This window comes from Artemia franciscana, chromosome 9 (assembly GCF_032884065.1).
Source record: "Artemia franciscana chromosome 9, ASM3288406v1, whole genome shotgun sequence".
NCBI classification, from domain to species: Eukaryota; Metazoa; Arthropoda; class Branchiopoda; order Anostraca; family Artemiidae; genus Artemia; species Artemia franciscana.
The window spans coordinates 42,841,012-42,868,551 of NC_088871.1; the positions used below are offsets into that span (position 1 = coordinate 42,841,012).

A 27,540-nucleotide genomic window follows, 5' to 3' on the forward strand; every position below is an offset into this window, starting at 1 on the left:
GTCCATTAATAAACGCGTGGAGACTCTTCATATATTCAGAAACTTTTGTTTTGGCTTTGGTGGATCATGCTAATTTACTGCCCATTTTGTACAGTTTAAGGAGGCTAAGCACAAAGGCTTAACAAAAGTCTGTCAAAAGATAGAAGCTGGTGTGTTCTTTTATGTCATTGAATTGATGTAAACTATGTCACAAATTGTATTAGATTTAATCTCTATTCTAATTAATTTTTAAGTTTTAATGTCGCTCCTTACTTTCATTTAAACAAACTTGTTTTTTTTGTTTAATTTTTCCAAGAGACGTGTGAGCCATGGGCCGATCGACTACATTGGCTTGCAGAAAAATAATGTACGCATCGCATTGCAACTACTTTATATTTTGAAGTGAGGAAAGACTTGGCTATTTTTTTTTAAGGATATGAGCCATAGACAGTCCGAATGCATCCACGGGTATCTTTCTATTTGTCAAAAAGTAATGAAAGTGCCGCATTGCAATTATTTTATATTTTTAAGTGGGAAAAAATTTGCTATTTTTTTTAAGTATATGAAGCACAGACATTCCAAATGCATCCACACGTATCTTTCTATTTGTCGAAAAGTACTGAAAAATGAAAGTGCCGCATTACAACTATTTTATATTTTGAAGTGGTGAAGACCTGGCTATTTTTTTTTAAGTAAGTGACCCATACACAATCCGAAGGCATCCATGGGTGTCTTACTAATTGTCGGAAAGTAATGAAAGCGCCGCAAATATATGAGCCATAGACATTCCGAATGCATCAACACGTATCTTTCTATTTGTCGAAGTATATGAGCCATAGACAATCCGAATGCATCCACGGGTATCTTTCTTTTTGTCGAAAAGTAATGTCAGCGCCGCTTTGCATCTATTTTATATTTTGGAATATGTAAAAACGTGGCTTTATTTTTTGGCTATCTACTAATAAGCCGACTGAACAGACGGTTGTCACATTTTATATAAAAAATATGAAAGTGATACCTTGTAGCTATTTTGTACGTCGGAGTACGAAAAGGCTTGGTTAAATTTTTTAAAGAGTCTTATGAGCGATTCACGGCTCAACTGTGTCGACGCGTGTCTTTTTGTTTGTAAAAAATTAAGTAATAATAATGAAAAAATTGCAATCACTTAGTATTTTGGAATAGGAAAAATACTTGATACATTTTTTCAAGAAATCTACTATCTATAAGTCGACTTCATGGACAGTTGTCTTATTTTTTACAAGGAATATGAAAGTGGTAACTTGCAATTATTTTATGCTTTAGAGTACAGAAAGGCTTGGTTACATTTTTTCAAGAATTCTACTATCTTCGAATAAGTCGTCTTCGTGGACGGTTGTCTCATTTCTAATAACAAAGATATAAAATTGGTGCCTTGCAACTATTGTATGCATTAGAGTACGAAAACGTTTGGTTAGTTTTTTAAAGAGTCTTATGAGCGATAGACGACTCAACTGTATCAACGCGGGCCTTTCTGTTTGTAAAACAATAAGTAATAATAATGAAAATTTTCATTTACTTAATATTTTGGAATACGAAAATACTTGCATTTTTTTAAGAAGTCTAATATCTATAAGTCAACTTTATGGACGATTGTCTCATTTTTTTTACAAGGAATATGAAAGTGGTAACTTGCAAATATTTTATGCTTTATAATACAGAAAGGTTTGGTTACATTTTTAAGAATTTTACTATCTTGGAATAAGGCGTCTGCGTGGACGGTTGTCTCATTTCTAATAATCAATATAAAAGTGGTGCCTTGCAACTATTATATGCATTAGAGTACGAAAAGGCTTGGTTAATTTTCTTCAAAGATTCTTTGGGCCTATGGGTACTTGTAGAAAAATAATGAAAATATTGCAATTGTTCATACTTTGGAATAAGAACAACAATAATGGGAAAACAATGGGGAATTTTCCTAAAACATTGTTTATTTTAACCATTAAATGAACATTTCGGGTCTATATGCAAGGGCTATATTTTAAGAGCAGATAAGACTGGTTTTCAAAGGATAGAAGCCCGTGACTTGGTTCCAGGCGGAGTGGTTGAAGTTTCCGGTGAGTAAAGAGTGTTATCAGCTTTCTCCAGAGATGCGAGTCTCAAGGCTTGAAGTGAACATCAGAGAAGAAATTTAAACCTAGTGAAAAAATTGACTACGGCTTTCAGTCTATTTGAGCTTGGTTATCCCTGTGACACCCACACACACACACACACTGAGAGATTCTTATACTTACATACCTAAAAGGGCTGTCCTCAGCAAAGCACATTTATAAATCAAATAAGGCTTGGAATAAATGCGATCGTTAAAACTAAAATTAAACAGTCCTAGAATAATTACTTCAAGGAAGTACATCCAGGCTGCTTCCTGGTCGTATTAAAAAGGTTTTACACTTTGGAGCTCGAAAAGGCTTTAGAAACTTCTAAATGTCTAGGAGCGTCTGAGTCATATGTGATTTGGGCCATTTCTATCGTTGCCTATTTTCGACGAAAATTGAAAAGTTTCCCTGTAGAATCTCAGGGAATAGAATTGGGACAAAATTTAAACTTTGGTGTAAACAGTAAGGTATTGACGAGGGGGTGAACCTTCTCATATACGTAATAAAAACGTACGAATAAAAAAGTTTGTTACAAAAGTTAATTCGTGAGTTACGTAAATTTTTACTTATAAAAACGTTCGTAAAAAAATTAAAAGTTCTAGTTGCCTTTTTAAAAAACCGAGAAATTGGAGGGTAACTAGGCCTACTCCCCCGCTTCTTTTTCTCCAAATCGTCCAATCAAAACTATGAGAAAGCCATTTAGCCATAAAAATAAATTAATATGCCAATTTCATTTTAATTATTCATGTGCGGAAAGTCAAAATCAAAACATGCATTATTTCAAAAACGTTCAGAAATTAAATAAAAAAACGAGTTTTTTTTTAACTGAAAGTAAGGAGCGAGATTAAAACTTAAATCGAACAGAAATTACTCCGTACATTAAAGGGGCTCTTTCCTCCTCAACGCCCCGCTCTTAGTGCTAGTTTTTTTTACTGTTTTAAAAAGTAGAGTTGAGAGAAAGAGTCAAACTTTAGCGTAAAGAGCGGGGCGTTGAGGAGGGAAGAGCCCCTTTAATATACGCAGTAATTTCTGTTCGTTTTAAGTTTTAATCTCGCTCCTTACTTTCAGTTAAAAAACACTTATTTTTTTTTTATTTAATAACTGAAAAAGAACAGGATTGCTTTGTATCTATGGAATCTCTGAAACTATTTTTCTTTCTTTTTTTTATGCTAGATTCTTGCAATTTTGTGTATTTGGCTCTGGCCATATTCAGAAGTTGGTGTATGCTCTGTCTCCCGCATGCATATCTTCAGGACGAATAAATTCATTCGGAGAAAACCAGCACTGCAATGCGCATGTACAGCTTGACGATTTATTCGATAATCTGATTTGGAATTTTAGCTAAGGAATTTACGGATTTAATGTCGTCTGAATATCCAATTTAATCAATTTTTGTCCGGCTCGCTTCAAACCCGATATTTACTGTCTTATTGAATATATTTAATTTTTGTAAAACTCAGAACAGTCCGATTCTGCGTAAGATTAACAAATAGCTTTTATTTGTTTTCTCCTATGTTATTTTATTTTCTATATCAGTGGTTCTCAAGCTAGGGGTGGCGGGCGAATATTAAATGAATTTTGGTTGTGATCATTAGTATTTATAATGTTCAGATTCCGTAGTGGTGAGTAGGGGAACTTATTTGTTATAATTGAAAAACAATGCAGGTGTCCCCAAATGAATGAAAGACTGCTGAAGAAAGAAACACAACTTAAACAATTTTTTTGTTTTAACATAATTACACCTGTCCATTTTTCTTTACAAAGTAATTTCGATGGAAAAAATGTATTTGTTTCCAATTTTTCTTGATTACAGTTTCAGCATCAATTCAACTCTTAATAACAGTGAGTTTTATATGCCCAATTTATTTCTGTGCTTAGTTTAATGTAAACCATAGCCAAAAATCCGGTCTCACATAGATATAAGTCAGTAAAGAGGAGGAGGACTTTCATAGATTCATCAAACAGGCAAGGATAGTTATCAGCACCTGAAAGACGGAATTTCGACAACTGTTTACGATTGCAACTATTTTCAGCGAAGTCTTTCAGCGATCTTCCGGTAAATCATAAAAAGTACTAAATATATCCAGTCTCTTATAATTATATGCAATGCTTACTGTCAGACATGTGTAAAAAAACGGATACTCCCTCTGACTACCGGAAATCTGCTGACTGTAAATTTTTGGGGAATATGCTTGCCTCAGGCTTCAGCTGTCCGTTGCATTGCGCAAACGCCAGATTAGTTACAGACTTGTTCCAGTTAAATAGGTAAGGTGTAATACTTAGAATTTAAGAGTTGCAAGATATCCAAAATGTTTAAAGCAAATACTAAGATATTAAATAACAATTGTTCTTCAAAGCACAAATCACACGCACACGGAAATTTATATGGGGTTGAGGAGTGCAATAGTAAGTACGAGATTGATTTGATAATTTGAATAAGAAGTGCGTTCGAATTAGGGAAATGATAGATTTTGAAGGTGGTCCGAGAACCAAAGTACCCCCCCCCCACCCCTTTCGTACCTCCCTGATGCTAAAACTACCTTTGAGCGTAATGCTTTATTTATATACTTTTTCCGAGGCTCGATGTTTAAAGTAATATTTTGTTTTACAGGGCAGATTGCCTAAAGCGAGACTGGGGAAAAATATTGATTGAATCTTTTAATATTAATTTATTATAAATTGGGCTTAAGGAAATATCTCCTGTGTCTCTATTTATAGCAAAATTTCTGTTAGTATATTGTTTTTTATCTCAAAAAAGATTGCGGTAAGTCATTTACAGCGGATATTAAAGTCGCCTCTTCAAAAAGAAGTAAATGGTGGTTTTCGAAAATATGGAGGGCCAAAGCAAAATCAAAGTTGTCATTTTCATTTTCAAACTTCAGGGACTTATCTTGAATGAAAACAGTCGCATTGGTCATGAAGTAATTCATTTGTTGATTCTATCTACCAGTAACTGAATTCGATTATACAAGAATAAGAAGAGGGGGGATATAGCCAAAGCGCATACTAATGTGAATTAACATTTCAGGCAAAGCATTGGTTTTCAAGAGACTTGCTGGAATAAAGAAACAGGATACGTTTAACGAGAACAGACGTCATTTTGTTTTTCAGATAGTGACTGCATGGCCAAGGTAATGTATTGACCTTTCCTGGTCTCAATGTAGTAGGGATGATCCCGCCTTCACGAACTGTTCAAAAACAATTTAAAAAGCTGTATTTAAAACTAAGCTAAAAAGTGAAAAAATGTGAATATACATTGTATGATTCTCTATCCAAATCTGCGTTCTCAATTTTGGAACTGTCTGAATTTCAAGATAAAGATTGCGATATTTGTAGTGGCCCATAGGTTTGACCCATAAAGAAAGGGGGACCAGGTGCTTTTTACTTGAGGAGGGAGGGTACATTAAGTGTACTTTTGAATATCTATTTTTAGTTTTTTTCTGGTAGGAGAAGCCTTTTAAAAATCTCATACGGACAACAGGTCGGGGAAAAAATGTAAATTTTTTTAAAGCCCCCCCCCCCCTCTGTGAAATTCAATTCCTATTTACATGCCTCTCTCCCTTCCCTTTTTTGCAAAAAGGTCACCTGTTGAATAGTAAATAGATATTGTAAAACCAAAACATGTTCTCACTGTACTCGCCACCTTTTCCCCAATTTTCAATTTTGATCTTAGTCTACTATGCAACGTGTCAAGTTTCTAAGTCTGAATTAATTCTTAAAAGATATTAAAAAAAAAGTATGTTTGTTTCTCTTGCTTGTTTTTTCTACCCTAAGTTAAATTCATACTTTTTGCAATTAAAATTGTTTCGATGTCAACTCCATGGTTGTCCATGAGGGATGGAAGGGATATTGGGCGTTTAACCTCCTCCATTGGAAGCCATAAATGCACTAAAAGTATATATTTTTCAGCCATTTGAGAAATCTGGTAATTTTCTTTAAAAAAGAAAAATTTTTGTGAAACAATACTTACTATAATTTTCCTTAGGTTTGTCTCCTCTCCGAGTCCTAGCCGAGTGGATTGGTGCGCTGGATTTAGGATCCTTTGTCCGAGGGGGCGAGGGTTCGAACCCTAGTATACCCAATTATTTAGTTCGTCCAGACTTGACCCATCACTAAATGGGTGCCTGGAGACATCTGGGGAAGGTAAACAAGTAGGGTGTGCAAAAGCATAGGATGGTTTGCCCCACACCCCTCATTGCACTTCCTGTCTGAAGGGCCAAGAAACGGAGATCAGCACCGCCGGTATTTTTTGTTTTTTGTCTCCTCTCTACATCTTCATTAATATGTTGTAGTTTTTCAGTTACCGTGTAGTTGTAGTTTTTCAATTGTAGTTGTAGTTTTTATGCAAGCAATGCCATCCTTTTTTGGCTGCATTCCTTCAAATCTTTAGATCAAGTTGAATATCCTGAATAAAATCTCAAATGCGTTTGCCCAATTTGCATTTCATGCTCAGCTATATCGCTATTCTTATAACACATTTTTTATAATTATTTGTTGAAAAATTTATCATTTCAATTGCTCTTTCCTTTTACACAAATGGTCTATTCTTTTCACACTTATTCATGAAAATTTCTTGAGATTTTCATTTCAAGTCTCAAATTCCCCTGTCAAATTTTTCTGATACTAGTCTCAGATCCTTCTACTAGGTATATAGATATATATGTATATTTCTGACTCTGGTACTTCACCATTACTTACATTATATTATTTGTAAATCATATGTCTAATAATCTATAAATTTTTTGTCAGTTATTCTTTCCTTTTATGACAATAATGTCATCTTTTTCGTCAATATTTCATGAAATTTTCATTTCAAGTCTCAAATTTTCGTTCCTAAATCTCAAATCCGTTGACAATATTTGTATTTCCACCTCTAGTGCTTCACTATTATTTGTAATAATATCTTTCTATATACTCTCTTCAAGTGAGCGATAATTGTGCTTGTATTTACCTATGCATTTTTCTCAAGAACGACTCCACATTTTTAGTTTTTTTTTTAAATTGGCATACTGAGATTTTCTGGCTTGAAAATGTGATCTAGATAGGTCATGAGTATAAGAAAATTTGTTTAAAAAAGATAAAGATCCTTTTGAGCCATTGCTGGCGCATAGGGTGTCGTGTCGACGTTTCAGTTGCCGAGTGTTTTTTACAGGGACCAGTAGTAAGCTTTTTGCCCAACCCCTGCTGCAGCGGGGATCGAACCCGGGTGCTCCGTGTTGCCAAGAAAAGCCTCAATCCACTGGGCTACAACAGGTTGAAAAGTCGTTTAGAGCCTTCATTTTTTTTTACAACATAACTAAGGCGAAATATAATCATTGGGAATAGCTGGAAAAGAAGTTTTATTGCTATCTATGGCGTCATGCGAAATTATTCACGATGATGAGTGAATCTGAACAGCTAAAGCTTAAGGCATGGACAAAATGTCTGGGGCAATACAGCGAGAGCTGTAGTTAGAAGACATGACACAAAAACATCACAAGCATGGCAACATCCACTCTTTTCCTGAGTGGAAATTCTTTTCTTGTCGTAATTTGGCGTAAAAGTGTGAGCTTTTTGAATGGTTATTTTTTAACGATCTCCTGTAAGGAACGCAGTGGGGGCATCTCCTGAACTAATCTATTAGTAGCCTTTACTCGTCTAGGCGAATTACTATAACTATTTCTAGACGTAGGGTGCTTAAAAATCTTCTTAAGCGAAATGCCCGAAATTAATTAAGGTAACCAGTCTACTTTTAACCTTTGGAAACTAATTAAGTCTCAGAAGATTTATTCACTTTGTTGGAAATTAACAGAAGGGTTGAATTCAACCTTCAGCTCAGGAAAGTCGAAAAAGAGAAAAGTGGTGAATACAAAACATACTGGATCTTGAAATAACAGCATAATTTGAAAGGAAGCTTAGCTTGTGACTATTGTGAAGTAAAAATATGTAAAAGGAATTGGATTAAATGAACTTTTGTTCTGAATTCCAGAAAACAAGAACAAAAAGCAATTTCTTCAACCTGTGCAAACGCAAGCTAGGTGAGCAACAGAAATTACCAACGCTAATAGATTGAAGTGATGTGGTCCGTAGTACTAGCCTAGATAAGGCGAATGCTCTTGTAGAATTTTCTACAAGTACGTTCACTGTTGACGATGGCTATTTACATGAACTTCAAGACTCACACCCAGGAAGCGAGCTCCGCAGTATTGGCTTCACGCCAGGAAGTGTTCTAAGAGCAATGAAGTGCATGAAAGCGTCAAAAGCGCTCAATCCTGATGGCATCCCGTCCTTTATCCTGAAAGAACTGAGAGACGAGCTATGTGAACCTCTGGCAAGATTTTTCCAAATCTCGTTCGAGCAATGCAAGTTTCCTTCTTCCTGGAAACTATCCCATGTAACACCTTATTTCAAAGGAAAAGGGAAACGGAGTGACCCGGAGAATTATCGCCCGATCAGCCTTACTTAACCATTCCTGAAAATCATGGAAAGGGTCATAGTCGAAAAGTTAAACTCGCACCTCGAATTGAACAACTTCATCTCAGATCATCAGCATGGCTTCCGTAAAAATCGTTCTACTCTTTCCTAACTAGTAGTGATACGCAACTACATCCAGTCTGCCTTAGACCGTGCGATTCCAATAGATATTATCCTAATCGATCTACTTAAGGCCTTCGACTGAATATCCTTGCGAAAACTCATCCACTGCCTAGAAGTCTATGGAATCAAAGAACAGCTAAACAATTGGCTCTCAGCATATGATAGAAAAATAGCAGTCAAGGTTGCAGACACACTATCCTCATGGATAGATGCAACCAGTGACGTCCTACACGGTAGTGTTTTTGGTTCTGTCTTGTTCGTCATGTACATAGACATTTGCATTAACGTCATTTCCCAAACCGACTTCGGCCTGTTTGCAGACGATACGAAGTTCCTGGGGGAAGCTAGTGCATCATCACAAATACAAAATGACTTTGACGCCCTGACAGAGAAGCTCGAAGAATGGCAACTTTCATCAAATATAGCAAAACGCTCTGTCGTCCATCTTGGCCGCCAAAATCCGAAGTGTTCATACAAAATGAAAGGTATCGACCTGACAAAATCTACCTGCGAAAAGGACCTAGGTGTGATTCTGAGCTTGGACCTCAAACCAGAAAAGCATATCGCCTTGGTTGTGCGTAAAGCATCAAATACTCTCTGGCTACTCACTCACTCATTACGACACCTTGACATTCACTCAAAGATTTCAGCATACACGAGTTACGTCAGGCCACAGCTTGAATACGCCACTGTCATCTGGTCGCCTTATCTCAAAAAGGTTATTGATAGAATAGAACGAGTCCAGAAACGCTTTGCAAAAGGACTTGAAAGATTTAGAAACCTTCCGTATGACGAAGCTCTAAAGAAGGCTCACTCTCCATAAACCTGAGGCAAGAAGAACGATCTTAGACTTAAAACCCTCTTCAAGATAGTTCTCGAGAATTTTGGGAACGTAAAAGACAAGCTTGTTCAAATAACTTCCCAAAGTAACACAAGATCTGCAATCGGAGCCTGTGAAGATGAAGATTGCAAGATCTAATTCTTACCAACGTTAGTTCATAACCCGGGTCATCAGGATCTGGAACGAACTGCCATTCCCAGCCGAAAAGATGAAATCACTGGAAGCCTTCTCCAATAGCCTAAACATAAACATGCCATATCTCGAGACTTTCAACGTAGGACGACTTTAAATAGCAATCGTGCCGCAGTCGATCCGCTCTTCGCCCTGCCATAAGATTTTTCTTTTAATAAGGTGTCAGTTATGTGGAAATTTTGTATTGAGAGGCGTGAGTAATAAATTGTTTATTTATTTATTTATATATTTGTAAATCAATAAAAACTACTGGATTAAAAAACAAAACAAAAAGAGTGACGAGGAAGAAGATTGTGTGAAAGAACTAAAGTATGCCCTACATCTTTTGGTAGAAAGATGAAGAAAGATTTTGGTAATATTTTTGGTATAAAAAATTATTTTGTTGAAAATGAAATTAATTAAGAGACGAAGGAGCTGTACCTATCTAAAGTAGCAAGGACAGCAAAATTAAAATAATTTTAGCCTCTTGGATCCATCTTAAGTCTATCCATACTAAGAAGTTGCAATTTTCTGATTTTTTTTTTTTATGTTGCTTCAAAGTTACGAAATTTTTCGGGTAGAACCCTATTTTGTCAGTGTAGGCGCGTTGAACCATCAAGATAAATAAGCATAATTAACTAGTTAAACTTGATTATGCTTTTCATTCGTAAGATGCTGTTGATTTTCAGAGACAAACTTACGTTCGCAGGGAAGCTACACCTTATTAGATTACGGGGCCTCAAGTTTTTTGACTATTTTTTACTAGTTTTTTAATTGCCGATCGCTGCTACCATAAACTCGGTAAGTGTACAAGGAGCCCTTTTTCGTTAAAATTGAATTCCTGATTTTTCTGATATTTTTTAGGTATTTATGGCTGTGAAAGTTTCCTCTTGACAATTATAATTTCTTATAATTATAATAATTTCTTTTCCAGTTGCTGTTTCCTTATAACCAAGCGGTGCCGTCTTTTTCCTCGGCATTCCCTCAGATATTCAAAGGCAAAACGGACGTGCCTTGTTTAATTCTTTGCGGAATTGACCAAGATATGTATTTCCGGATGGCACGTGACGTGGCTCCCGAGATGGAATTTCTAAAGCCTTCTCTGGTGCATTCAAAACTTTTGCCAGCTTTGCAAGGTGCGACCGCTAAGATGTCTGCGAGTGATCCCAACTCCTCAATTTTTCTGAAAGAAATTAAGGAAAAGGTACTTATTTTTCATTTAAGGTACATCTTCCTTAAAGATGATATTAAAATCTGCAATTGATGTCACCGAAAGGTTGATAGTTCTGAAATATTGCTTTAATTATGCTGGTGTTTGTAAGAACAAATAAGAAAAAATTGCCGATCAAGTATATATATATATATATATATATATATACTAGCTGTTGGGGTGGCGCTTCGCGCCACCCCAACACCTAGTTGGTGGGGGCGCTTCGCGCCCCCCCCAAGCCCCCCCGCGCGCGTAAGTCGTTACGCGCCATAATAGTTACGCGCCATTGTAGTTGTGTCCCTATGTCCCACCTGTGAATATAGATATATATATATATATATGGTTTTAACTACGTAAAACTTGCGAATATACAACATTCTTTGCTGTCCCATTGTCTTTGCATATAAATAGATTGTCAGGTTATCCCCCTGTTTCCCCCGGTGTCCCCGTTGTAGTTGTGTCCCTGTGTCCCGGTCGTCATTTATATTCCCTGTGTCCCGGGTCCCGGTCATCATTTGTATCCCGGTGTCCCGGTCTGTATATACATTCGTTTTTTAGTTTTGTTTTTCTCCTTTATTTTTTTCCTTTTTTTTTCTTTTTTAGTTTATTTAGATTTTTAGATTTTTTAGTTTTTTTATTAGTTTTTAGTTTTTTTTTCTTTTTAGTTTTTTTGTAGTTTTTACCTTCTTTTTAGTTTTGTTAATTTTTTTTTTTACTTGTGTCCTGGTCGTCATTTATACTCCCTGTGTCCCGGTGCTTTGTTGATTGCTAATCGAACATTCCTTTTGTCCTGGTCGCTTTCTCTTTGAGTGTCGTCATTTATTTTTTTCTTTTTTAGTTCTTTTAGTTTTTACCTTTTTTAGTTTTTTTTTAGTTTTTAGTTTTTTTAGTTTTTTACCTTTTTTTAGTTTTTTTAGTTTTTTTAGTTTTTTAGCTTTTTTATTTTTTTTATTAGTTTTTAGTTTTTTTGTAGTTTTTGCCTTTTTTTTAGTTTTTTTAGTTTTTTAGCTTTTTTATTAGTTTTTAGTTTTTTTTGTAGTTTTTGCCTTTTTTTAGTTTTTTTAGTTTTTTAGCTTTTTTATTTTTTTTATTAGTTTTTAGTTTTTTTTGTAGTTTTTGCCTTTTTTTAGTTTTTTCAGTTTTGACGTCAAGGTGACGTTTTTCAGGTGACGTCACCTGATCCACGATCCACAGATCCACAGACAACTTATTTTTATATATATAGATAGTTTTTTTTTTTTACTTATGTCCTGGTCGTCATTTATACTCCCTGTGTCCCGGTGCTTTGTTGATTGCTAATCGAACATTCCTTTTGTCCTGGTCGCTTTCTCTTTGAGTGTCGTCATTTATTAGTTTTTTCCTTTTTTTTTTAGTTTTTTATTGGTTTTTACCTTTATTTTAGCTTATTTTTCAGTTTTTTCCTTTTTTTTTAGTTTTTTTTTATTTTTTATTTTTTTTAGTTTTTTACCTTTTTTTAGTTTTTTTAGTTTTTTTAGTTTTTTAGCTTTTTTACTTTTTTTATTAGTTTTTAGTTTTTTTTTGTAGTTTTTGCCTTTTTTTAGTTTTTTCAGTTTTTTTTTTAGTTTTTTATTGGTTTTTACCTTTATAGTTTTTTTAGTTTTTTAGCTTTTTTATTTTTTTTATTAGTTTTTAGTTTTTTTTGTAGTTTTTGCCTTTTTTTAGTTTTTTCAGTTTTGACGTCACCTAATCCAGTTTTTTCAGGTGACGTCACCTGACACATCCATCCATCCATCAGGTGACGTCACCTGACACATCCATCCATCCATCCACAGACAGACAACTTATTTTTATATATATAGATATATATATATATATATATATTAGACATAAATTTTCAGTATTTAATTAAAGCCTATTCAGGATTTCTAGACCGTCTGTAGATTTTCTGCAGAATTTTTAATCAAATTTAATTAATTCTTCAAAACTAGTCAAAATATTTATTGGTAAGTTACCGCGATGTTCAAAAAATGATTGCTGCTGCCCAAGGTCGTTTCAGGAATTTTGGTTTGGGGTGGTGGTGCTACGAAAAAAATCTTAGAAAATGTATCAAATATAAGTTTTTATGTATTTTTATCGGGTTTTTACGAGTCGGGTAAAAAAAATTTGAATAGGAGAGTAAAACCTGTACTATTGCTAGTATTATTACAGTAAGTCTATTACTGTTAAACTCGTCGCATCACCAAGCTGGATAAGGCAAAAACAGTTGCGACCACTCCTCCCCTTTCCTTCCGTCCAATGTTTCACCTTGTGGTTCTTCAATTTAAGTTAGTACTTGCTTTATATCCTTTCTTAGGAAGTCTATCAATCCAATTCTTGTACTCCCTAGTTCGCATTTTAGCTTTGCTTTATCAATGCAGTTTTTTTTTGGTAACCTTTCCGAACTACCAACAAAATTCAGTCTTGGCAGCATTCCTTCCTATGAAATATGGCCCGAACTATTAGCAAATACAGTCGTTTGGCATCCTGAAATATCAACAAACTGCAATCTTTTGGCAACATATCTTTCTTTGTCTTAAAACATGACCGAACTATCAACAAAATCTAGTTTGTTGTTAACCTATTTTCCTTCGTCTTAAAATATGATTGAACGGTCTTAACTTTTCTTTTGTTATAGATAATGGGATCGAACCCATTTTGTTGATCGTGGTAGCCATGGGCGCCGGCTAGGGGGCCATTCCCCCACCCCCTTGGAAATTCGGGACTATAAAATAATCATAAGGAAACCAAAGAAAAGAGAGCAGAATAGGGAAAAACCATGTGAAAAATGTGTGTTGCCCCATTGTTGGCTGCCTGCCAATAGATTTGACCATTAATAAGGAAAATAAAAGTTTTAATTTCTGACTGAGTGACCCCTTTCGAGTTTTCCACAAACATTTTTCTATATGACTTCGGTTGGAGCAAGCGTTGAACTAATCAGCGTTGATCTAGTCAAAAAAAAACAAAAAAAAACATGAAACCTGTTGGGCTCTTTGGTATGAAGTTTTATCCCACTGTAAAGAACAAAAAGATTTAGAGTCACGTCAAAATCGCTCTGAGCCGCAAATAAGTTCTGATTTTCAATGATTTGAAATATGGCTCATATTATTGACATTAAGAACCCTACTCGCGATTTTTATGGCAATTTATGTTTCAGATAAATAAATATGCTTACTCTGGTGGTCGCGATACGGTAGAAGAGCACCAGGAAAAGGGTGGTGATTGCTCAGTTGATGTAGCTTTTCAATATTTAACGTATTTTGAAGAAAATGATGAACAATTAGAAAAAATTAGACAGGTAAGCATGACTTTTTTTACTACCTGAATTAACAATAATGTCATTACTAAACTGTCGGCACCAGGAATTCAAGGGGGGTTGTATTGTACAATTTCGTTGCTGTTCGACAGTGGCAAAGCCTCTGACACCATTGGAATAATTTGTTTTGAGTTTTCTTACTGTCATTTAGAAGCAATTGTCTTTAAAAGGAAGAATTCGTTTGGCTTAGAAAAGTTTCGCGAGGCCAAGAAACGACAAAATCTTATTAATATCATTGCAGTGAATACTGGGTGTTGAAAAAGAACTTTTTTATTGAGTGTGTCAAAATAAGCATTTAAATATATAATCTGGGATTTCATTTGGGAAAAATGGTGGCATTTAGATATAGCCCAGCATGTATTTAAACTATGACCAAGATTTTGCACGACTGATCACCCTGTAGATTCGCGCGTTTTTGATGTTCCAAACTCATGGCGTTGAAGATGACATTTAAATACATAGTCAGAGATTTAATTTTAGGAAAAATGATGTCATTTAGAAATAGCATGTATTTAAACTGTGACCAAGATTTTGCATGACTGATCACCCTCTAGATTCGTGCGTTTTTGACGTTCGAAACACATAACTTTGAAGATGACAATTCAATTTTCAAATTTTTCACTAGTTTCTTTTTTTTTCTGAAAGCACAGCGGTTTAAATTATCTCAAAATATATTAATACCTTATTGGGGTGAAACTAATGGTGACTGTCAGTGGCTTAAAAATTTTGATTAACACTTAAGTGATGTACCTTCTAGGAACCCTGAGTAAAAGATTTACACAATATAACACATATTGTGCAACTTTATAACACAACTTTGTCATGGTTATATATGTATATATATATATATATATATATATATATATATATATATATATATATATATATATATATATATTATGTGTGTGTGTGTGTATGTATGTGTAAAGTTTTTTGTTTTGTTTGCAGGATTATTCTAGTGGAGCAATGTTAAGCGGAGAAATCAAGAAGATTTTAATCGAGAAATTAACTCGCGTCGTTTTAGGCCATCAAACCAGCAAAAAATCTATTACAGAGGACATCGTTAGGGGGTTTATGACTCCCAGACAACTTGTATTTGATTTTTGACTTAGAAGAATTTGTTATTTTATTTATGTCAAATTTTGTGTTCTTTTTTATCCTACCAATACACCAAATTCAAAGGGATATGTTTTTTTTTTTTTCATAGGTCTAGAGTATTCCCCTTTTCTCCAAAAAACCAATCAGATATAGTTGAGGGGACTTGCGTTCGATTTTAAATTTGAAATGCTGCTTTATCTATATTTATTTTGAATTTTGTTCCGCTCATCCAGCTTTTCTGTTTTTCAGTTGTAGGGCTTTTTATTTTTAGAGCAAGTAATTTGTAGGACAAGTTATATGTGTTCAGATCAAATTTACTCACACCTGCTGGCAATACTTGTAATTTGTATGGGCATTGGCCATCTGCATTGCCAATTGGTCGTAATTCGTAGATTTTTAATTAGTCCTACTTGCTTTTCCTTCTTTGTAGTATCAAACACATATGAATGAAAACATTTCCCTACCCCTGGCTCCATCATTGGTCCATCCGGTAGCTGGCGTTTACCCAACCGGAAAATTCACCCCCACGGAAAATCATCCCTCGGTGAACACCCTCCTAGAAAGTACCCCTCCCCCCATGGGTCATTGGTCTCCGATCACATTGTCACACTGTTCCTAAGGGAGGCCGATGTTTCCCCGACAAGTCCCCCCTCCGCAGAATTTCCACCGCCACGGAAAATCTCCCTTCCCTGGAAAATTTTCCTTGAAAATTCATCCTTGGAAAATTCCCCCGCGTAAACCCCTATCTCCCCAAGAAATCCCACTGGGTAATTCCCCCATATGCAAAATTGAGCTGCCATAGAAAAATGTACAATAATAGGTACCTAAAAATATCGGTCAGATGTCCCAAGGTGTAACAAAAGGACCAGATATCAAAAAACATTTCTATGGCAGGGGATGGTTGGTCTCCAATCACTTTTTACTTTAATTAATTTAAAATACAAAGTTTTTCCGAGGGTAGTAAAGAGCGAATTTTGAAACATAAAACGAACAAAAATTATTGCTTCACAGCCTATCTGATATATATCAATAAAAGCAGCACAAATAAACCAACTAGTTATGTTTCCCTGCGTTTCTAGGATTATAGAAAACTACTATTTTACTGAAAACACAAAATAATATAAGAGTTAAGGTACAGAAAAAGTATATAATTTAAGGACACTTAAAAGTGTAAAGATAAAGCATTTTAAAGCGTATTTCTTAAAAACTTAAATTGTATATTATTCACTATTGTTATTATAGCTGGTGAGACGAAAATGTTACCTGATAAATCAAGCCAGTATTTCTATATGTTGTTCAACGACAGTGGTTATTACAAACATATTTAATTTTATGTTCATGTTATTAAGATAGTTATAATTGCGTACTGATAGTTACTGATGTCATAACTGGTGTATGACTATAAGCTTTATAGATTAGTTTATTGTTTTCAGGCTACCTACTCACTTTTGACTCCCAAGTCAATATTCCTGTTTTTATGCTTGGATTTTGTGTCTTTCGCTTTAAATTTAAACTTCGCACTTTACTTCCCTCAGAAAAATCTAGTTTTTTTTTTTATTAATTTTTGCTCGTTTTTGATTAAAATTTAATGTAGAAAGAATACTGCCGTAGTCTTTTACTTTACACAAAATAATTTATGTTTGTTTTAAATTTTTATACCGCTCCTTACTTTCAGTTGAAATTATTTTTTTGGTGTAATTTCTAATCATCAGCGATCTAGGGGAGATAAGACACCTCTAGAGAATACGGCAGACAACCTTGACAGTTACGAAGAGCTTTCAGTTTACAACAAAAAGTTTATTATCCATACTCTACAAAACAATTAATGTTTAGGCATTGAAGACAATATGCAGTTCCAGTTAAAATTGCACTGCTGTCTTAGCCGTGATGGAAATGTCTTCTCGTTGTGTATTCCCCCAGACCCCAATTTTCCCATCCCCAAGCTAAAATTTGGTTTATCCAAGATGTTGTCAAAACTAAGAAAGACCTGCACAATTCAAGCATCCTCTGAAAGAGCTCAGTTTTCTTTAGTAGAACTTTAGCTTTTTTATTGCTATATGGCTCGTTTTTCAGTTTTCTTTGTCATTTTAACTTCATTTGGAAAACAATGGCTCCAAATTTACATCCCCCTTCCACCCCCTCAGGATTTTTACAGAATTTTGCTGTTAAAAACCATGAACTAGATGACCTCTATTCTCTTTTAAATCAACATGCTGTACAAAATACCTTCACGGGACATTCTTTAAAAATGAGTGCATCACATTTGCAAAATCAATGAAATTATCATTTTTTAACAATAATCATATAAGAGAAAAAATCGTTATTGAAAAAAAAACAAGAGTGAAATAATTTGTGAGAAATAATTGGTGTTTCCAGCCTACCTTAATTACGTAGCTGATTAAAGGGCTTAGAGGAAGAACATACAGGAGGTGTTTTTGAAAGCCTCCATTTAAGGATTTTGGACAATAATTATTACAGCGATATCGTTTTATGCTTCCAAACTTTTCTACTTAAGAAATGGTACCAAAAGTGCTTTTTAGTGCTCTATCACACTTACGAATGGTAGAATTGATAAAGATGACGTATATAGGAGCAATAGCTTTCAAAGGAATCATTAAAAATCACTCTTCAAAGTTCTGGTAACCCACTAGCCTCAGCTTTTCCAGTTGAAACATGGCACCAAAAGTCCCGTTTTTAGAGCCATTTGGAATTTGCTGATGATGGAATTTGTTTGTAGGAAGTAGATATGAGCAATATTTTTTATATGAGCTAGAAAAAATCTGTCTACGATATTGTGGTAACCTGCTAATGCCACCCCTTGAGAAATGACACAAAAAAGCCATTTTAGTGCCATATGGCACTTGCAGATGGTAGGATTTACAAAAAGTACATATACGTGAGAAAAAGCTTTTGAATGAGCCATTAAGAATCTCTATGACGTTGTGGTAGCCAACTAGGACTGCTGAAAAAAAAAGAACAAAAAAACGGGAGACAGATCAACGGTACCGATGCAAAAAAGTGATTTTCATTGTTTGTCAAGAAGGGGAACTATGATTTCTTTGTATAAGGTTTTCGACCATGCTGCTTCCAATGATAATCTTTTCATGTTGATCGGACACCATTTTTGAGGGGTTTTAGACATCTTTTCAAAATCACCATAAATTTCTTTTCGCAATAAACTTTTACTTTTAAGACAAACCGAAATAATAGTTGCCATTCCTGAGTCAGTGTCGGATGGTAATTTTTTTTACTAGGCACTTTTTTTCAAAACGTGTTTTGAACTTGTGGTTAAATTTAATTTCCGTTCGAATGAGCAATTAAACATCTCTCTATGATGTTCTGGTCATTCACTAGCCCTGGTGGAAAAAAAAGAAAAAAAAAACGGGACAGATCAGTGCTACCCATGCAAAATAGTCGTTTTCCTTGTTGTTCTTGGAGGGTGACTGTAATTTCCCTATTTAAGGTTATCGAAAATGCTGATTCCAATGGTACAATGGTTCAATTTTTGCCGTTTTCAAGGGGTTTTAGGTTGTTTTTTTTTATAAATCGCTATAAATTTCTTTTCACAATAAACTTTTACTTATTATTTACAATTCGAAATAACATTTACCATCGACCATGCTGATTCCAATGGTTGTTTTCAAGGGGTTTTAGGTTTTTTTTTATAAATCGCTATAAATTTCTTTTCACAATAAACTTTTACTTATTATTTACAATTCGAAATAACATTTACCATCGACCACGCTGATTCCAATGGTTGTTTTCAAGGGGTTTTAGGTTTTTTTTTTATAAATCGCTATAAATTTCTTTTCATAATAAACTTTTACTTATTATTTATAAACCGAAATAATATTTACCATTCGAAAATCTGTTTCAGATGGCGATTTTTTTCACTTGGTAGTTTTTCTCTAAACGTGTTTCCGATTGTCTATGACCATGAGGGGGAGGTCGGAGATGAGGAACGGAAGTCCTCCTATACTAAATATATTCTTCTCATTTTGGGGTTTACTGTTTCTCTTTACTCTCATGATAACAGTTTAGATGGATCTTTTGGCATTAAAATCCACCCTTTGAGGCATCTGCCCCCCTCCCTCCCTATAAAACGTCCAGATAACACTACTGTAAAGATTTTAAGCTCACGTCTACAAGTATTTAGAATTATGTATTTTTTGCCAAAAAAATAGGTCATGGATGTCTGTTGTTCTTTTTTGTTTCCTTTATGGATGATCGTATCAAAACAAGGATCCTAGAAGATCGGGAAATGGGCTCATTCGAACAAAAGTTTAAAGTTTAAGTGCCGTTTTAAGCGACCAAACAGAAAGGAGGACAGCTAGACCTTTCTCGTGTTCCTTTTCCCCCAAAACATCCAAACGAAAAAGTGAGATCGCCATTTGTTTCATCATAATTGAAAGCTCCAATAAATATAAGTATGTTTTACCTTGAGTGTCCAAAAATAAAAAGAGCATTCAGGTAAAATGGCGCCCGGGGCAGCTACCCCCTCTTTGAATGGCTCTGCTCTGATGCATGCTAGAAGCCTAAGAATCTGAAGATAGATGAGCACAAATACCAAATTAATCGGTATCATAAAATTGTTGAACGTCTGCATTATATACATTTTATCTCTACCATTGACTTAGTAACTTGGATGACGCTTTTTTAGCAAACGCTACCTATTTTATAGCAAGAATTATTTTATCCTGCAAAGCGTAGGCACGGTCAGATAGAAAAAAGCCTTGCAAGGTTCTCTAGATTCTGGCTGATGAAAACTAAAAGGTTAATTAATTTTTTTTTTGGGGGGGGGGACTAGACAGCTGGTAAAACTGTGATAAACCTAATATGCTAGTTCTGATTTGGATTATTATTTTCATACTCACGTCATTTTTAATTTTTGCACCTGTACAGAGCTTAGCCTACATAAATGTGGCTTAGATTCTGTGGAATATGTTAGGCCCCAGCTATTTTTACCAAATCATTCTGGAATAATTGGAAAATATATTCATAATTGGAAAATATGATCATAATTGTTTTCATTTGTGAATGAACCCTCCTTATAAAATCTGCATAGGCTATATACTCTCTGAAATAATGAGTTAGTAGGCTATTATTGTGTGCTACCCAAGAAGATCTAGGACCCTATAGACAGAGCCTGGACTGTAGAATGTGCCTAGTATAATATTATTAGAAAACAGTGGCTTCCTAAAGGATACATTATGTTATTATATCTACAGTTTGGGCTGTTGAGAAAGAATCAAGAAATCAGAACATAATGCTTTTGGCTAAAGTTTAGCCTATAATAACAGATTATTCAGGTAGTTAAGAAACAAATTTACCTTCTAAGTCAGAATTGAATTCTGAATCCAAATTTAACATTTATTTGTGTCAGAAATGGGTTCTCCCTATGCAAACTGTGTTAAATATGATTATTCTGCATATTATAAAATAAGAATTGTTGTCTTAACATTTCCTTATGTGAAGGAGCTTATATAGGCCTAGCCTATACCTTAATTTTGGATTCAAGATGCAATTCTGACTATAAAGGTAAGTTTCTACTGAAGAGGTAAGTACTGGCATATGAAATTCTGTTAGACAGCAACCAGAGGACAAGGACATTAGTGTTGTGTCAGTCCAAATTCTGACTACTCATTATAATCTTATGACACTAACTTGGCATTCAGCAGAGAGAGACTGAAACCAGAGTTTTGCTTGGATTCCCAATAGGCCTACTTAGTGCTTGAGCCAAACACAAAGTTCTATCTGAATAATCAGTAAAATTCTAGTTAATTGACTTCTTGCTATCTTGGAAAGGGTTTAGATGAGGAAAATGAAACTTTCAGGGATGGGTCTACATGCTGGGAAGGTATTTTAAAGGACCCACGTTTACTCCTTCTCCCTCTTGTGGGCCCTGAAGTTTGCCTAGCCTACATGACAGGTCTATACCTATTGAAATTTTGACAAAACAACATTTTACCTTAATTTTCAGTCACTAGTTGCTTTTTCTCTGCCTTTAGTTCTGAAAATGCAATTCCTGTTATTTGAGTAGAATTTTGAGCTGCATCAATGTTTTTTTTTTCAAAATTTAGGAAATGCATTTACACATCTTTAAAACCTTATAAAATGGAATTGAGCAAAGTTATGAAGCTGAAAACAATTTTGTTGTACTTCAATTAAGCAGAAGATCTATTTTGCAAAGTCTCACTTTTATAACACACATATTTTTAAAGGTCATCAAAGGTCAAGGCCCTCTGGAGGGAAAAGGAGTGGAGGTAGTTGCTTCAAAATATTTTCCCAGGACATACTTTAGTCTGTAGATTCATCCCTGAAAGTTTCATTTTCCTAGCCAAAACCCTTTCCAAGATAGCAAGAAGTCAATTAAGTAGAATTTTACCAAATAATCTATTAATATAAACATTGCCCATTCTTACTTTATGATATGATGGAAAATTATAGTTAACACAGTTTAAGGATTCTTCCACTACAGGCCTACTTTATCTGTACAAATATATAGCCCAAATTATATATTCCCCAAGAATTTTGCCATCTGCCACTTTTGTTTTTGTTAAATATGTAGTTTTAAACATTATTTTGCTAGGATGAAAGTAAATACATCACCTGATTTATTTGTTTTTTCATAATTCAGTTATTGCTTCTGGGGATAAATCAAATTTTGAGCTTTCAGAGGTACTAAATCCTAACCTAATTTTAAGAAGTGCCTGAAATCATCCTAAAACAAAACTGATATCATTTGCAGGCTCTTGTTTCTGGCTCTTTTTGAGAATTCAGTAAATATATCATTCCAATAATTTCACTAGAATAGGAGTGAATAGATCACTTGATGCCTCCTTTATGCTCTTTTGTAATTCCATAATCACCCTTTCTGAAGGAAATTACATTTTGAGCCCTTAATCTTAGAATACTATTGCTTCCTAAAAGTTGCATTATTACCATCTATTTGTAAACTTTGCAACTATGACTTTGAATGCCTGCAAAAAATCAACAAGCTGAGGTACCAAATATTATTTTGGTACTTAACTGTTAGCTAGTAGTCTACGCACACAAGAATGGGGATTTATAAAATCAGACAATAAGCAGTTTATTGCTATTTGTATACACAGACAATTAGCTTCAGCTCAGTGGAAAGCTATATCTTAGTAAATATTTAGTTGGTATTTTGGTTAGGTTAGGTTACATTTTGCATGCAACCCTGTGCAAATATATAGCCCAAACTATGTATATCCTATACATCTCCCAATCATCTCAGTTGTTTCAACCCCATGCATGTAGATCCAAATTCTCAAGTGTGTATTGGCTAATAGATAGGTACAGTTTTTATTTTATCAGTGCATTAACTAAATATAAAAGGAATACAACAATGGAAGAATTTCCATAAATTACTGCTTGGAGCAAATGTAAAGATTTTCCTTCCTTGTAATGCTCTATGATGACTTCTATAGGTTGTTTCATGAAGTTGCTTGCTATATTTGGGTTGATGAGTCGAGAGCTTCCTGATTTTACTCCTGTTGTAGTCATTCTTTGCTAAGATTCTGTGGAATATGTTTGGCCCCAGCTACTTTTACCAAATAATTCTGGAATAATTGGAAAATATATTCATAATTGGAAAATATATTCATAATTGGAAAATATGTTCATAATTGTTTTCATTCATGAATGAACCCTCCTTATAAAAATCTGCATATATACTCTCTGAAATAATGAGTTAGTATTATTGTATGATACCCAACAAGATCTAGGACCCTATAGACAGAGCCTGGAGTGTAGAATATACCTAGTATAGTATTATTAGAAAACAGTGGCTTCCTAAAGGATACATTATGTTATTATATCTACAATTTGGGCTGTTGAGAAAGAATCAAGAAATCAGAACATAACTCTTATGGCTAAAGTTTAGCCTATAATAACAGACTATTCAGGTAGTTAAGAAACAAATTTACCTTCTAAGTCAGAATTGAATTCTGAATCCAAATTTAACATTCATTTTTGTCAAAAAATGAACTCTCCCTGTGCAAACTGTGATAACTATGATTATTCTGCTATTAGGCCTATAAAGTAAGAATTGTTTTCTTAACGTTTCCTTATGTGAAGTTCTTATATTGGCCTATACCTTAAATTTGGATTCAAGATAAAATTCTGACTATAGAGGTAAGTTTTTACTGAAGAGATAAGTTCTGGCATATGGAATTCTGTTAGACAGCAACCAGAGAGCAAGGGCATTAGTGTTGTGTCTATCCAAATTCTGACTACTCATTATAATCTTATGACACTAACTTGGCATTCAGCAGAGAGAGACTGAAACCAGAGTTTTGCTTGGATTCCCAATAGGCCTACTTAGTGCTTGAGCCAAACACAAAGTTCTATCTGAATAATCAGTAAAATTCTAGTTAATTGACTTCTTCCTATCTTGGAAAGGGTTTAGATGAGGAAAATGAAACTTTCAGGGATGGGTCTACATGCTAAAGTATGGCCTGGGAAGGTATTTTAAAGTGCCCACCTTTACTCCTTCTCCCTCTTGAGGGCCCTGAAATTGGCCTACATGACAGGTCTATACCTATTGAAATTTTGACAAAACAACATTTACCTTAATTTTCAGTCACTAGTTACTTTTTCTCTGCTTTTAGTTCTGAAAATGCAATTCCTGTTATTTGAGTAGAATTTTGAGCCACATCAATGTTTTTTTTTTGAAAATTTAGGAAATATATTTACACATCTTTAAAACCTTATAAAATGGAATTGAGCAAAGTAATGAAGCTCAGGGCTGAGCTTCTCAAACACCTCATGTTTTTTTGTTCTTTCATAATTCAGTTATTGCTTCTGGGGATAAATCAAATATTGAGCCCTCAAAGGTGCTAAACCCTAACCTAATTTTAAGAAGTGCCTGAAATCATCCTAAAACAAAAGTGATATCATTTTCAACAGGTTTCTGGCTCTTTTTGAGAATTCAGTAAATATGTCATTCCAATAATTTCACTAGAATAGGAGTTAATAGATCACTTGATGCCTCCTTTATGTTCTTTTGTAATTCAGTAATCACCCTTTCTGAAGGAAATTACATTTTGAGCCCTTAATCTTAGAATACTATTGCTTCCTAAAAGTTGCATTATTACCATCTATTTGTAAACTTTGCAACTATGACTTTGAATGCCTGCAAAAAATCAAGGAGTTGAGGTACCAAATATTATTTTGGTACTTACCTGTTAGCACACACACACAAGAATGTGGATCTATAAACTCAGCCAATAAGCAGTTTATTGCTAATTGTATACACAGACAATTAGCTTCAGCTCATTGGAAAGTTATATCTTAGTAAATATTTAGTTGATATTTTGGTTAGGCTTGGTTGCATTTTGCATGCAACCCTGCTATATTTAACCCTGTGCAAATATACAGCCCAAACTATGTATATCCTATATATCTCCCAATCATCTCTGTTGTTTCAACCCCATGCATGTAGATCCAAATTCTCAAGTGTGTACTGGCTAATAGATAGGTACAGTTTTTTTTTTATCAGTGCATTGACTAAATATAAAAGGAATGCAACAATGGAAGAATTACCATAAATTACTGCTTGGAGCAAATGTAAAGATTTTCCTTAATGCTCTATGATGACTTCTATTGCCTGTTTTATAAAGTTGCTAATCACAAAATGTTCCAGTTGGGAAAAGGAGATCAGGAAGAATATTTTTGGAAATTATGTTGCCATATTTCCTCTAGCATGTAAGAGTAATTAGCATCAAATTATGTAAATCATCATATGTGTATGTATGAAGATATGGCATTTGTTTGAGGCCTTCAACCACTTTGATTGCCCTTTGCTGAACTCTGTCTTTGTTTTCTTGGAGTAGGGTGACACCAGGAACATTCTAACCTCTATGGGTGGGCAAACTAGTGCCTTGTAGAGCTTCTTAAATACTTTTGGGCATCTTCTGGAGATAGTTCTTTTGATCTTTCTGAGAGATTGGAGGGAAGACAGCAATACAGATTTTATTTGGGTGCTGAACCTAAGTTGATGATCAACAACAACAGTATTGATATTATATTGGACTATTGTTATCAAGGAGTATCCTATCATCAATAAGTATCAATATTCTAATCATTGTTTATATAAACAACAGAAATAAACAATAATCAACCTCTACTTGATAATCTGAACCATTTTGTTGATAATTTGGCTAAAATCCCAATAGCCTTCATTAGCCTACAAGTTGGTTGATGATGGTTGGTAGCCTACAATCAGTTTATGATGGTGATACAAACTCTATTGATGTGCTGTGACCTAGTTTAAATTTATCCAACATTTCCTATAGACAGAGTGTTTCTTTCCCAATGTGTTATATACTAATGGATGCAGAAAAAAACGCTTAACAAAATAATACCATTTTTGTCTTATTCTGCTTTTTATTAGACAATTACTTTATTTGTGATAAGTGCCATGTCACTGAATTAGTATTGATTATCTTTCAACTGTTTTTTTTTTTTTCTTCAAAGTTGTAATAAGTTTTGCCAATATTATTCCAAAATCAACAGTAAAAAGTGTTGGCATGTCTGATGAATTGGGAAAAAGACCTGAAAAGTGCGTTCAAGAAAGCCCCTCCAGGTCAGACTGCTCTATGAAATGCCTGACAGGCCTTGATGAGAGTTCCAAATGTTTGTAGTGTGACTCTTGCAGCAAATGGACATGTGCTATTTGTTTAAATTTGAATGATGAAGAATTTGCTGCATTGAGCTTGGCTACTAGTAAGCTTGAGTGTGCATGGAATTGTTCTAAATGCCTTACAAGCCCACCAACTCATGCCTCCAGTGTAGCAGACATAATGTCTGCTGTTACAGCCACCATGTTGCCATTCCAGACAACTATCACCCAGACGCTAACTGAACTGGTCAATAGTACCATGGATACATTGAAAGCTGACTTCAAACTTTTAAACACTAAAGTGGTTACTATTGAGCAAAATCTCTCGACAAAGTGTGATGAAAAGACTATTGGTTGATTGCCCAAGAAGAAATCAAATCTGCTAATGTCTCAGCCCTGAGTGCATCCAATATTATATGATTAGTTTGAGCTGAAAAGAATCGTGATAGTCGAAAATTAAATATTATTGCACTTGGAATACCAGTGTCTGGTGACCCATCTATTTTTATTTAATATTATTTAGTGCAGCAGTATTGTATCAATCCTGGCGAGCTAATTAATGTTAGATGTCTGCCATCTCGTCCAAATTCAACCCCAAACCAACGTCCTCCACCGGTAATTTTTACTGTGTCCAATTTCAAGGTTAAGAAAAAAAATCCTTCAGAAATTGTTTGAACTGAGAGCAGACGTCCAGTTTTGATCTAACCAATCCAGGGAGGACCGCCTTAAACATAGAGAGCTTGTTCAGCAACTGAAAGAGAGAACAGCATCAGGTGAAAAAAATCTTGTAATCAGGAACTTAGAAATTGTCATAAAAAACGATGCAAATCTGCTGCAGACTGCAGTTCCACAGCAGGGGATGATTTTGGACTAAGCTGTAATGTTTCTCATCTGGACAGACTATTGTCACCAGATGAGAGTGTAAATAGTTCGTTTGTTTCAGTTGATGATGATGTTTCATATATTAATGGGTTGTCCTCAAGAAGTTCCCATTTTTTCAGTGCTAATTCAACAGTTTCTTCTGGTGCTTCATCAACTGAGCCTCTTTCTGCTGGTGTATTTTTTGCTAATAAATCATCTCTGCACAGAGCAAACAAAAGAGCAACTCGTCATGCAAATGATATTGGAAAATTAAGGATTCTTAGTGTGAACACTGATGGCCTCTTCAACAAGGTTCCAGAACTCCATCTCCGCCTAGCAAAAGAAACAGTTGATATTGCAGCCATATCTGAGATATGCCCCAAAAATGTGAAACAGCCTCTTACAGCCCAAGCAATTGAAATCAGTGGATACGAACTCATATCTAACATTGAGTCGAATGCCTGCAGGAGAGGTGTTGGAATATATGTAAAAAGCAGTTTCAAGGTAAGCCCTTTGATTCCTTCTTTCCATTGCTGTGTTTGGGTTGAGAATGTCTAGGTTAGACTGCAGTGTGGTAATTCTACAATGGTGGTTGGAGTGGTTTATTGTAGTCCTAATACTCCCTCTTGCCTTGAATCAGAACAGTATATTGCTAATATCATTTCTGATATTATCAAAGACTCTTGCAACCAACATGTGGTGATTCTTGGAGAC

The 27,540-nt window shown here is 34.7% G+C and overlaps 1 protein-coding gene across 3 annotated transcripts in view; it reads left to right on the plus strand.

The window, feature by feature from the left end:
* The window catches only part of LOC136031443 (tryptophan--tRNA ligase, cytoplasmic-like), a 71,694-nt gene that overhangs the window by 18,862 nt on the left and 25,292 nt on the right, over window positions 1-27,540 (plus strand). Inside the window, exon 1 of one of the 3 annotated variants that reach the window (XM_065711034.1) lies at window positions 20,028-20,093. The exons of 1 other annotated variant lie outside the window; for it this stretch is intronic. In XM_065711034.1, coding sequence (XP_065567106.1) covers window positions 20,080-20,093 — 14 coding nt within the window. In that variant the 5' untranslated portion in view covers window positions 20,028-20,079. Of the gene's footprint in view, window positions 1-20,027; window positions 20,094-27,306; window positions 27,331-27,540 lie in introns of those variants that run through there. One more of the 3 variants, XM_065711035.1, reaches the window with a different exon arrangement.